The sequence below is a fragment of the Aquila chrysaetos genome, chromosome 18 (genome assembly GCF_900496995.4).
Source record: "Aquila chrysaetos chrysaetos chromosome 18, bAquChr1.4, whole genome shotgun sequence".
NCBI classification, from domain to species: domain Eukaryota; kingdom Metazoa; phylum Chordata; class Aves; order Accipitriformes; family Accipitridae; genus Aquila; species Aquila chrysaetos.
The window spans coordinates 1,297,442-1,311,168 of record NC_044021.1 but is presented as its reverse complement, the minus strand read 5'-3'; the positions used below and the strand labels follow the sequence as shown (position 1 = coordinate 1,311,168).

The 13,727-nt window shown below is 37.3% G+C and overlaps 1 protein-coding gene across 5 annotated transcripts in view; it reads left to right on the top strand.

Moving 5' to 3' along the window:
* SEMA5A (semaphorin 5A) overlaps nt 1–13,727 on the top strand; it is a 341,199-nt gene that overhangs the window by 132,467 nt on the left and 195,005 nt on the right. For all 5 annotated transcript variants that reach the window (XM_030041900.2, XM_030041903.2, XM_030041902.2 and 2 more), the window contains one exon: nt 7,157–7,202. In XM_030041900.2, the coding sequence (XP_029897760.1) occupies nt 7,157–7,202 (46 nt within the window). The remainder of the gene's footprint in view (nt 1–7,156; nt 7,203–13,727) is intronic.

The following is a 13,727-nucleotide window of genomic DNA, read 5'->3' as shown; positions in this document are numbered from 1 at the left end:
GATGAGTGGTGTTCTGAAAGTACCTGTCTTTAGTTGAAGTCATGACTTAATGTATATACAGCTGATCTGTGCTAGCAGTAGCACATGTCCTGCTGCAGAATGTGTTAGCTTATGCCTTCTCTTGGTTCCTGGTTAGACTGTGTTCTCATGCCAGTTAGCTGCTCCTTTCTTCTGCAACGACCGTTAGTCCAAACGTACGGTTTTTGTCCTACATCGCCAGTTTGGTCCTTGCTGAACCGGTGTGTGCCTTTATGGCACTGAAATGCAGGGCAGGGAGCTACCAGCTGGCCAGAGGCTGATCACCATGATGTAGAAGAAGTCCTAGGGAGGTACCGCTTGGAGCAGCAGTCAGGTCTGTGAAGGACTCTGCCCTGCCTCTGGACCATTGGTGCCTTGCACGAGTTACCACAGTGCCCTCGCGGGTGCGCTCATCTCGCGAGAGGGCTGCTCGGGTGCTAGGCAGGCGGGGGGTGCCTGTCTCATCCTCGTTCCAAGCGTACAGTCAGAAAACTTAACAGTGCAGTGATGCATACCGTGCACGTGACCTTCACCTCTCAAATTTTGATGGGAGCAAGATTGCGTTTGGTATAGAGGTGTGTTGACATCGTGTGCTTACCTTGGTAAGCATCCTCCTTCTGAATTTCCCACGTACAGCGAGCTTCCACTGAAGGGAAGGGCTCTGCTGGAAACCAGCAGCTCTACCAGACCACTACAGCATGATCACAGGAGGAAAATTCAAGGCTGGCTTTGAAAATGTGGGCCATCGAGTTTAGTATCTCCTTCCTTTAAGTACCTTTAGCATTAATATGATCACTTACATAATTTTTGATAATTTTGTTGTTGCAGTTTCTTTTGTTAATAAAACAATAAAATAAAAAAAAGTCTAAACTTTGGCTACCTTAGACTCTTTACCTCCCCCCCCCAAAAAAAACCCCAACTCAAGCAAACTTTATGTGCCAAAGTTGATTACTGTAGGAAAAGAGGCCACAAAATGTGTGAACTGTCTAAAATTTCTGTTTATTTAGGCCCATTCCTATTACTGTTTTTTTGGAGGAGATATAACAGTAGCATTTAAATCTAATTTCAAGTTAATCTTGGAAAGAAACAGAAGATTAATATGTTGAATAATGAAATAGTAACAAGACCACATGGCTGTGGGCGAGTACTGTACAGTGTATGCCATATCTGCCAAAATGTAAAAACTGGGGGCATGTACTGAGATATGTGTTGCAACATTAAAAAGTATTAAAGATTTCATCAGCAACAGTTATGAAATACAGGGTTAACGTTTTCGTTGAGGTGGTATTTCAGGATAAAATTGAACCCAACAACAACTTACTAAATAAATAGCTGACAGCCCACAAACTACTCAGGACTAAAGCATAATATTCAGAAAAGCCTTGGTCTGCATACAGCAGAGGTGCACAGGTGACAAATACTCCGATGCCATCTCCAGCTGGGGAACTTGGGTGCTTGTGTGAGAAGCAGGGGCCAACAGGAGGAGCTGGTAACGCATGCTGGAGATGTCGTGGCGTGGTGGGACTTCAGGAGGAGGGTGAGCTCCAGGGCCGTAGAGACGGGCCACTGGTGCCTTTCTGCTTCTCCTGGAGAAGCCCGTGGCAAGAAATGTGTGGAAGTGATGTCTGGCTGTTGTTGGACATCTGTGCAGGAGGGCTATGTTCTAGGCTCTCTAGTCACTGCTGAGACTGTATGTGGAGCCACAGGGAAGTGAATCTAGTAAGATTTGCGAATCCTGAGGAGCAATCATCAGAGAAGAAAATCAGATTTTACAGGACCTTTGAGTGGATTAATTTAATTTATAATGGGATTCTTTCCTAATTGACTGCAATAGTGTTTTCCTGTTTGCCACTCTTAGTGTCTCACTGATCAGCCTATGATCACCTGAGTCTTCCTTTTTGCCCTTTTGAATGTTAATAAAACATGGTTAGTCTTTCATTCCTCAAGAAAGCCTGTAATTTTAGAAATTATTAAAAAAGAGCAATAAGAATACCAAAAATCACTTCACTGTAATTTTTAGGTTGAATTAGCATGCCCTGCTAGTCTGAAAATATTTATCTCCGTGTATGTGCTGTTTTCACATCTTTAGCATTTATCAGTAAGCTACTTAATTTATTATTATCATTTGCTGAGACTTCTATTTCCTGCAAAATGCAGACAAAAAATGACTTACTGACCATTCTGCTTTTCATTATTGTGATTTGAACGTTTTCTTATAATAGTTCAACTAGACCACTTTGATTAGGTTTCTTTTATTTGCAATGTATCATCTTTAGCTTTTTCACATATTTTTCCTATCATATCTTAATAAAACCAAATGAATTTTCTGCATCATAATTTTTTATTTATATTGATTATCTCATTTCCTCCTATTCTTATTTTTTCTTTTTTTTTTTTTTTTTTTTTTGTTTTATTTCCAATTCCTGATTTTACTACACTGCAGAACTAGAATTGGCTTTTACCCAGAGCTTTCCCATCTTGATTGTGGAATCGTGACTTTTTGTTTAATAGTTGATTCTTGCAGTGCTTATACTTTTCATTTCCAGTCTTAATATTTTTTCCTTCCAGTAAATTGAATAAAATTTTCTTCTTTCATGTGAAATAGTTTCCTGAAACAAGTGCACAGGAAGGAATCTTTTACTGGTTTATTTCCAGAAGATTTGACAGCATATCTGGTCATGCCTTGATTTTCTGAGTTTGCTGTAAGCCCTGTTTATTGATTCAGGCTTTCAATTGCAGATGCATATGGGGGCTTGGGGTGGGGTGGGGTTTTTTTCCTATTTTATGAGTTTTTCAAAAGCTTAATCTATAGTACGTTTTCCTAAGCTGTATGGGCCACCTTAATGTTCTTCTAATTCATGTCTGTGTTTAATGCAACAGTATTTTTGTTGCGTTCATGTTTTATACCTTGCCGTTTCACAAAGAAAAGGGTTAAAGTGCTGGATTTAACAACCATTATTAACATGCTATACTTTTGAAACTTTATGGGTTTTCAATTGATTTTTTGACATGGACTTGCTTAGGAACAAACAGAAGATTAGTTTTATACCTTTATCTGTAGTCATACTGGATGTATTCACTGCAATAGATTGAAATACATTGTCATCAAGGAGGTAACTGGAGTACGCTTTTTGTGGTGCTTCATTCAGTTCCTACTGATACCAGTGGAAGTCTTTGCCATTGGGTTTGAGCAGGCTCTTGATTAACAGGTTTTAGTTACCATAGCTCAGCTAGAAAAGTTGTTCAGTGCTGTGAATGGAAAGCAAAATGCTTATTGCCTGCTGGCTATCTGAAGGAAGTCAGGATGCTGCTTTATCTCCAAGTTAGTTGTGTTTTCTTCTCATTCCAGTGTCCTTCTGTTTGCAGATTTATGTAACATATTTGCTTTCCTCATTCATTAAGCACCAAATGGAAACAAATTTACCAATTACCGCCAATGTCAAATCAGTTTAATACCAACATGTAAAGTTGTATTTGTCTTGCTTTTATTACCACAGTATTCGGACAAGAGACAGGCCTACATGCTAAGAGGTCTGTACCTATGCTTCAGAAACGTACTTGGTCATTTTTATTTCTCATCCTTTGTTGCCTTCAAAGCATAAATGCGCTAGAATAAAGCTAAACAGAGGTTGAAAAATGGCGATCCAGGGCATAATCTCGGTAACATATTGAAAAAAGTATTGTCACCTATCTCGTGAGCAGCATCATGGCTCTGCATGTGTCATGAAAATTGGCATTGACTTTTTCTTTGGACTGCCAAATTTATTAATATCATGTTTCCAGTGTGGTTTTTTACCATCACGCTTATTTATTTATATTTTTGTAGCTTTTTCTCATATATGTGCTTTCTGAATGAGTTCTTGCATGTTAGAGGTGCATGTCTTAGAATGTTAAACTATTGTATTTGTATAGCTAAATGTAATCCTGCAAGTTTTACTGAAGTGGGGACATTTAGGTAGGAACAGCTCCGACTGCTCTCCGAGTGCTAGTTTTCCACTTGTCCTGGCATTATTTATGTAGTCACAGTCACTCTGTGCTGTCCATTTGCTCAGTTTACCTCTATGTTGCTAAGGTGTAATGCTTTTATGAAGTCTTGCACGTTGCTTTTCTTCTTATTCCATTTTCTTTCTGCTGGCTTTATGAAGCTGAAAATATTTTAATTGGTTATTGGCAGCCAAAGCAAGTTGAAAAATGTATACTAATTAGCTCTGGATCTTGGCTCATTCACATGAATATAGACATGTTAGTCTCCCTAACACTTATAGGGTCAATATTTCTAATTCCACACTGGATATAGTGATGGGTAGAAGTGTTGAACTCTACTGCATAGGATACAAATCTCATTTTCCAGGAAAAAATCCCACAAAACTTTCAGCCTCTTTTTTTTTTTTAGGCTGACACTGTGTTTATGTATTCATTAATTTAGGCGTTTTACAGCTTGGGACAGTAGCTTATGTTTTAATAGGCTGAAATGATGTCAGGATGAAAGTCCGTAAAAAGACATTAATAAGTTGATAATCTGTCTTAAAATGCCACATCAGTGATAAATCTTCAGTAGCTATCTTAAGATGAAGAATGCATAGAGATTGACATGACACTGTGCTAAGTACTGACCCAACAACTAAAACTGTGAGACCAGACTGTCTGCTCATATATTCTGCAACAGAGACTGCATTTATTTGTAGAGCGAGGTGGGGCATTTATGTGCCACTCCTGTGAGTCTGATACCACGGAGTTAAGAAAACAGTTTATACCTGCTGAGGATGCAGTTCAATTTCTCTGGAAGAGACGAGTTGTTCTGCCTCTCTAAGTGGAAGAAAAGATTTGCAACAGCAGTGAAGTTGTAGGTTTCTTTAACTTTGATATCTGGAGTGGAAGAAGCACAATCAATGATGGTTGATGGAAGCCTACATGCAATGGGATGAGGAGCAGACTAAGTATTTATGTTCCCTGCTAAGCATTTATGTTCCCTGAGCAAGACATTTTGCAGATGTGAAGCTATTTTTTGTCCTTACAGAGAGAGTTTAGATGGGTTGGAAAGACTATAGGCATTGCTTCCTGATGTTTCAGTGAAAGTCTTTCAAGTCAACTTGCACATACCTTGTGGGTGAAGCTTTGTGTAAACGTTGTCCCGCAATGTTTTCTGTGTTTGCCCATGTCAGGTCTCTTCATGACTCAAACCCAGATATTTTAGTTATTTCTTTGTGGTGATTTATCTATGCTAATAACAAATATTCTGTCTTTATTTTACTTCCTCATGAATTCTTGCCCTTAAGAGCCTGCTGCCTCTTGTGTTTTGAGTAACTCCCTTTAGCAATATTCCTAGGAAAGTGACCTGATACCTGTAAGTCCACAATTTAGGTGGACCATATATGTACCAGAGTCAATAAATAAATACACATAGCTGCACCCCAGAGTCCATAAATAAAGCTGGCTATGATAGTGGTTGTGTTTCTGAGATATATGCTTTGAAAAAGATATTTTTTGGATTTTAGACACACTTTGTTTTTGTTCCTCCCCCCGCAACCCCTGCAGGCTCATTTAAAAAAATTAATAGAGACGTAAACTACAGGTCCTGACCATCTGTGCCCATTGACAATACCTCATACCTCTTTGGAAAGAATTAGAACTAATATCTCAAAAAATATGGCCTAATTTTAATTTGGATTACACTTCTACCGGTTGCATGGATGTAATATTGCAGATCATTTTTGAATATTGCAAATATTTAAATTTTAATTTTAAATGTACTCATCTCTTTGTTATCAGTTTTTTCTTACTTTATGTGAATTTGTTGAAATCTTAGAAATTGACATTACATATTTGTTATGAATAAATTAAAATTGAAGTAATTTATATTAATCTTTCAAAATTGTCTTCCTTTTAATTTTTATCTAGAAAACATAATTACTCTGTAGTGGTATTGGAAAATCAGAATTGCTTTAAATAAGGTAAAAATTAGGCAGAATATGATTGAAGAATATATATGTGAAAATGTAGTAAAAAAAGACATAATGAAAAGAAGAAAAAGAGGTATGGGAAGAAACTAAGAAAGAAAGAAAGAAAAAAATTGGGCAAGAGGAATATGGACATGGAACATGGAAGAGCCTTACTGCAGACCTAGCATGAAAGAGAATCTGCACTAGAGAAGGATGTGCTGAAATCAGGTCAAAGACGGTGTGGTATTTGCTCTTTTTTATGAGGGTCATGGACTGATACCATGATCGCTACCAACAGGGCTGGTTTATCGGAAGAGGTGTAACGAGACAGCTGCTTTAACTAGGTAGGCACAGTACGTTGGGAGGAGTGGTGATAGCGTACAGATATTGCACCAGTACGTGCTGAAGGAAGTGGTTTCGGTCCGTGGGGCACGCTCACCCTGCTGAGTATCCTAACCCAGCTTTTCCCCAGGCTTCAAGCAGTGCCTTTGCATCTCCTCCCAAGTTCTGTAGGTGCAGCGATACTGCTGTAGAGAAAAAGCGGAGTGAGAAATGCTTTTGTAAGAAGAGCATGGGCTTTTGAAAAATGTGCTTGGTTTGTGTGTAGCTCCTGCTGTACATGGAGAAAAATCCTTGGGTTTCAAAGAAATTAGACCTGGTGTCAGGACTTCAATCAGAATTGTGAAAACTCTGTGGCTTCTACAGACACTCCATCGTACTGGGCCCCTTTGCTTCAAACTTTACGTATCTGTGGCTGAGCTAATTGTGTAAGGTTCCCATCATTGTGGAGAGAAACGGATGGCTTTAACCTGCCTGTCCTCTTCTTCTCGTTTAGACATCTAACACTGGTCACACGAATCTGCCAAAGTACTGAGCGCTTCTTCTCATTGATTCTAAAGGAAGACTGGAGCAATGACTCAGATGTACATGTATGCAGTTTAAATATCTACTTTATTCAGATGCAGCCAGTCCTTCAAGATGAAGATCGGTTTTAGAAATTGCCTTAGTCCTTAGCCCAAAAGGCTGTGTGTTAAGACAGTCCCTGAAAGAATAGAGAGTCCTGACTACCAGTCACTTTTAAATTTTTTCCTGTCTTTTATATTCATTAATTATGTTTTTATTTAAACAGTAGTAACATTTTTTTTACTTAAACACTAATAACAATTAATTTTTATCTACTATTTTTTTTTTAACCCCAGAAACTACCTCTTCAGGTTGCAGCTTGAGGATCTCTCTCTAATACAGGTATGTTTTATGTTTGTTTTCTTAGTTCCTCTGCATGATGTAGGTAAGCAGATGTTTTAAAGCAGATAATCAACATATTCATAAGCTTCATAACTACAGATAAGTGTGCATCTGGTTTTGTCCTCTTTGTGGCCCCATATTATATAAGTCATATTACCCATTTTAATTCCAGATTAGCCTTTGTCCCAGGCCATACAGACCTGATGCTACCTTCCTCTGCTGTCATTTTGTTAGAATGAACCTATAAAAAATGGAGGCTGGGAAGAAGGATCATGTTCTCTTATAAAAATGTTTCAATTTATGATTGTGCAGCTTCTGCATTCAAAATTTATTGTTATTATAGAGAAAAGATTTTTTTTTTTTATAATGATAAACACAAAATTTCATTTATACTTGCTGAAGTTAATTTAGGCAAATGGAACAGCAAATTTTCAAGGAAGAAATATAGTGTGAACTATATCACAGTATCAGAGTCTCAGTTTTGTATATTAGGCAGCTATCTACTGTTTAAAACTTGTTAGAGCTCAGAAGGTGAAACAAAGCCGTCTGGAGGCAGTTAGGCTTCACAGAAAGGTAAGTGAGAATCCTTGATTAATTTATTTTGCCCTGAACTTCATCTGACTTCCATATACCAGCAAACTCATCTTCCCTCGGTCTTCTGAGTGGTGTTCCTTGCTTAGGTTTTCTCGGTTTTCTCTTTTGTTATTTTTAACCTTGGCATCATTTCTAACCTTCATTATTCTCCTGTTCTTGGCTCTAAGAGGTGTTTTAGTAAATTTAATTGAGTTGACTAACTTGCTAAGGTGAAGAAATAGAAAATCACAATGAAATAGAAATGTATGGTCTTTCATAATCTTTTCATTTTTGCAATTTAAAATTAACTAGCTTTAGATTCAGTACTGTGCCTATTATTTCATGAAGTAATACTATACAGTAGAATATGGAAAAGTAAAATGCATTCAGATAAGGCTGTCCTTATGATTTGTAGAACACCTTGTGTATGCTTTAATTAGGCTTGCAGACTTCCTTTACCTTCCAAGACTATTAGAAACAAGATCTGAAGTCGGCTTATAATTAACCAAAATGGCAGTATTGATAAATATTCAATTTTGTTGCTAGTGCTTAAGGCTGTGACTCACCAGGCACTTTTAATATCCAGAATTCAGACTGTACTTTCACCTTATGTGACGTACTCAATATCCTGGCAAATAATTTCAGTTAAATCCTGAATGAAGGTTCTTGTTGAGAGGCTGCACTCAGAGGTCTCTGATGGTGCTGTTGTAGTTTATGCTGCTAATTCATAGATTGAAGTTCACAGCTTTCCTCTGTTAGGATAAGTATCAGTAGGCTGAAATTACTAATGAGGGAGAAATCTGTAGTTTACAGAGGTTTATAATTGTGGTGACTGACTTGAACAAAGACCCACCCCAATCAGAAAAAAAACAACAAAAAAATGAAGACCGAAATCATGTTGTTGATGTGATACAAGGTTACTAGGTTTTGAGCTTATGAATGTGCAGAAGCCTTTAAAGTCTTCTCAAGTTGACTTTTGGTAAAGTTTCTTATTCCATCTTCAATGCTGTAGCACCACTGGTTTGCCTCTGTATCTTCAAACCTTTTTCCACAACCCTTTAGGGAGATTGTATTTCTAAATCAAACCCAAAGTATGTAATTCTTTTTTCTTTCACCAGCATATCTTTACTACCCCTACTCCAAGTATTTGGTTTTTCCCTTATTTTCAGATCTACCGTTATGACTCCTTCCTATTTGTCCTTCACAGATCTTCTCTTCCTCTTCTTCCCCTCTGCTTCCCTTCTGGTTCTGTTAGAGTGCCCCAGGTCACCCCTTATCCAAAAGATGTGTTTCCTTGGATATGCCAGTTATGGCAGCTCCAAATCAGCTGTGAGGTGGCTGAAGCCTTTGTTTTGATGCAAGTCAGCCAGGATGTAAGGTGAATTGTTTAGGACTGTCATACTCGTTACACAACACACTCAGGTCGTCTTGTACTCTGTTATGAAAGTACGAAGTTAGTCACTGATCTTGTAGTTGTAAAAGTAGGTTTGGGAGAGTTCTCAAGAGGCCATTTAGTCCCTCCAGGTACCCCGGGGCAGGGGCAGGGGTCAGTGCTGCTCTCCCTACTGGTGGTTACTTGTCTGAACTCTTCTTCCAAGTCTTCAGCCATAATAAAGATGCACGACTTTTCTCAGCCTTTGTTGGGAAATGTTAAGACACGAAGACAGTCTCTGTCTCACGCTGGAAAGTGTGAAAGCTTTAGTAATGAAAGAGACAGTAACCATTCCTGTGGAAACCTGGAATTCAAACTTACCAGCTACCAACCTGAAACCCACTTAGAGCCAAGAGTGTATTTACCAAATGATTCACTGAGATTTACAGACCTTTCAGATAAGTTTTGTTGGAACGACAGAATCCTAGCTGCAATCCCAGTCATCCCAACATGTTGTATAGGATTACCTCAGGTGTAATCGAAGTAAACTTTGACTTCTGAAACTTTAGGGCATGTGATGTCTCTCTCATTCACATGGGGTGAAAGAAATATTTTGAATAGGATTAGTGGATATAAAGTTTACCAAGTTAGCAATTAAAAATTACAGTATTTTGAAGCTCCAGATCTTTCAAACCTGAAACTCTATTATGGTTGAGGGAGGTAGGAATAAAAATGAGAAGCAAAGTAAAAGTTATATGAAATCCTTGCAAAACAGAATGATGGAATTTCACAGGAGAAATAAAGCATACTGTGGTTTAACTCATTAATACTGTATGTGCTAGTTAGCATTTGTTTGCTGAGTGACTGAACACTTTGGCGCTTTATGTACAGACAGAAGAACTTTTCTTTTAGCATTTTTTTCTTCACACAGTTGTCATAATAATAATAATGTAAAAATGAGGTTTAATTCTTCTACTTACATTGCTCACTGATTTCTTTGTATGAACCAGCCTTTGTAAAAACATGCAGATGTTTCACAAGCTAATAAACTGTTTTCTGGTCTGGAAGAAAAAGTCACACGGCGAAGTGCTAGCTGGAAGAAGCTTTCAGTGTAGCACAATAACAATACCAAAGGGCTAGAAACAAGACAACCTATACACTTGTTGTTTAATTATTTTAGAAAATTGCTCAAGCTCTATCTTTGCTATTGTGTGTCTGAAGGAGGAGGAAAATTGCTGACTTTTCCTCATGCACAGCAGATACTTCCAGCATGGAAGCAAGGTTGATTCTTAACAATTTGCATCTTCCTTTTCTACAGTTTTCAATTAGACTTTTATAACTGTTTATTTTCTTTACATTGATGCTTTGATTTTTTTAGTTTGATTCATCAGTTTAATCTTTCTTCTAGTAATTTTCTATCTGGAAAATAAAGGGAATGCCTAAAACTTTGTCTTGACCATTGATGCACTTCAGTTATTTTTGTGTAAACAAGTTTCCTCATCTGTCATGCTTAAGTGTCTGTTGGAATGTGTCGTTAGTTTGTCCACACACTGCTATTATGAAGATAAAAGGCTTCCTGTTCCATGTAACAAACTGGAACAGTAAGGATCATTTAGTTATAGCAAAAGCATCTTTGCAAATCTTTTGTTTACAGCTTTCTGTAGATTTTTGAAAAGGCAGACATTTTATAAATTATTATTTTGGAATATTATCAGACATTGCAATAGTATCAGGTATTGTTTTGTAATAGGAAAGCTCTCTAAAAAAGAATAAAGTAAAATAATGACTGCTTGTTTGCAAACTTGTGCAAAAATTACTTCGGGCCAAAATATGTGTATGCCCTGTTTTCTACAAGTGTATGCCTGAAAAACAGTTTTGAAACACAAGATAACCTTCCTTTAAAAAAACCCCCAAACCAGACAGCCATTTGAAATGCATGTTCTTACAAAAGAAATGCAGAACAGAGATTCACGTACTAAAAGTGTACTGTTTCCATCAGTTTAATGAAAGTTAATCCCTTGTAAAAGTGAGGGTTAGAGTGCTACTAGATTGCATCAGACGGGATGTGTATCTAAACGTGAGCTAGGACTATGCAGTGAGACATCGTTGCCCATTGTGGGTACGTCAAAGTTGTCATCCCACATGTCATGGTTCTGTGCTCTGTACTTTATAGGAAAAGCCCGTTGTTTGAGTAAGCAAGTTTCATATGATAGTGTCAGTAGCAAACCAGTATTTGGTGTGTCTCAGCAATTTCCTTTGTGTAGCAGAATAAAGAAGAATAAAACGAGTGAAAGCCTTTTAAGCTCTTGCCGGAGAGGCCTAAGAGTCAAATTGTTCAAAGCTGCCTGTTGGAACAATGCGTGCACAGCGATTATGGATTAGGAAAGCAGCACTCATTGGGCTGTGGTTGTAGAAGGACAAATATTTTATAATTCTTGCTACAGCAATAGTAGGCTCACAGACATAGAAGGCCTGACTCTGCATGATTTTGTTTTGTGAGTTTTGCTTTGCTATTGCTCACCTCAAGTAATAGTAGAATAATCCATAAAAGCATTGGCCAAGATGAAAGCTGGATTTCCTGAAAACTCTTTTTATATTCCTTAAAATACAAAAGCAGAAATCTAAATAGTAGTGTTGAAGTAAATAGACTTGTTTTCAAAAATGTTTTTTAAAAGAGATGATATCTAGCCAATGTCAGGATTAATAGTGGGGCTTTGACATCATGTAGAGGATGGCTCTAACAAGTGTCTGTTTTTCACCTTTTTTTTTTTTTTTTTTTTTTCCCCACAAATTCTTTGGAAAGAGAGCTTTTAAATTCAAACACTTGTTTGTGTCTACCTACATGACAAGTTTGCTGATGTATCTGTAAAGAGTGAAAAGCTCAAACATGCTGGCTTATAAAAGTGTTTATGCCACAAATGCCATAAATATTTTTACAAGCCAGCATGTATCAGCTTTTCACAAACCTGATAGAACGTATGCATCTTTTCTTCATCCCTAAGATGAACTTCTTTACAAACTCACATTCTTAAGGCATTTACAGGACACATGCTTGAGTTTGCCTTTCTTATCTGAATCTTCCATCTATGAAGCCTATTCTCAGTTTGAGATGCCCAGAAGGTTGAATATGGTCCTATTCCACCTGCTCCTGTAGTTACATAATTGTCCGGAGATTTTATTCTCATGCTGAATCTGCACATCTTTCAGTTAGAAATACACATACCTCAAAGTCCATTTTTAAAGGCGATTTTAGCCCCTAGTTTACCACAAGATTCAAATTAAATTCTTTATGCAGGCTAAGAAGGTTGGAGGTTCTTTTTCATGTGTTCTATTCAAATCTAAATTCTGGAATCTTGATTATTGGGAGGTTTATATGTAGATATAGATGTGTGTGTGTATACACACACCGCCCGCCCCCCCACCCCCCACCTCCCCTTAATGAGGCATTCAAGGAATTAAAGGCAAAATTGGATCTATGAATTGTACGAATTGTCAAGAAAAGGGGCTACTTTGGAGAATGAATTTTACCAGAGGGAATTCTTGCTGGTGTTTACATGTGTCAGGAGTATCTGAAATACCTGTTATATATGATAGTTCACTTCTATAGGAGTCATTAATGGCTAGCTGGTAGGCTAAATAATGACTTGTGTAAATTGTAATATACTTTGAATATATACTTTGTGTTTATCTAGGTTAAACAAAGAGGGACTCTGACTTAATGATTGAGTTTTTCTACCAATAAATTCATATGTATAACTTGAAAGACTTTTATCAATTTTTACCTTAATTGTAATACAGAATATGATTTTTTAACAACACTAGTTTTTTTTTTTTTAAGGAATCAAATAGTTACCAGGATTGTAATCCTATTTTGAAAATAGCAATTGCTTGTTATTGTTATAAACTGAGATCATATCATGTCTTTTGTGAGAGGCTTTCATAACCTTAGTTTGTCTTTTTGGCTAAGGTGGTATTTGGCCCAATCTAGAGAGGATGGTGTTCCAATAAAGGCGCAAATCACTCAGACTCTCCTTACGGTTCATTTTGGGGACAGTGCCCCAGGGTTCCCTTTGCTGTGAACGAAATGAAAGCTTGTAAGAAGTCATCATGTAGAATCAAAATTTTAATCTATGCTGATATTAAAAATTTCAGTTATAATCAACAACTTCAGCGATAAAGGTAAGGAAACTAAGCTTTAATCTTTTAATCGCCGTGATTTTTTGAGTTGCCAAATAAATAGAACCCATTAAAAGGCAGCTTAATGTTTTCTCTAAAACTTTCATCCACTGTATTTCAGTCCATTTATTTTTTGCGTTGTATGTTACTTACAGTCACTAGTTGTGTACTAGATGTCTGATTTGTGAAATACATGAAAGAAACCTAATGAATCATCATTTTATTTTGGGGTGAAGCTGCCTGTGCAGAAAAGGAGACGCAAGAAGAACTTTCTCTGATTTCACACTTGAAGGCATAAGGGAACTAACCTAGGGTTGTCCTTAACTTGTGACAGCCGTAGGTTGGCAATATTGAAATGCAAAGCAGAGTGATATTTAACATTCTATTTGGGTCCCTAAGTGGGG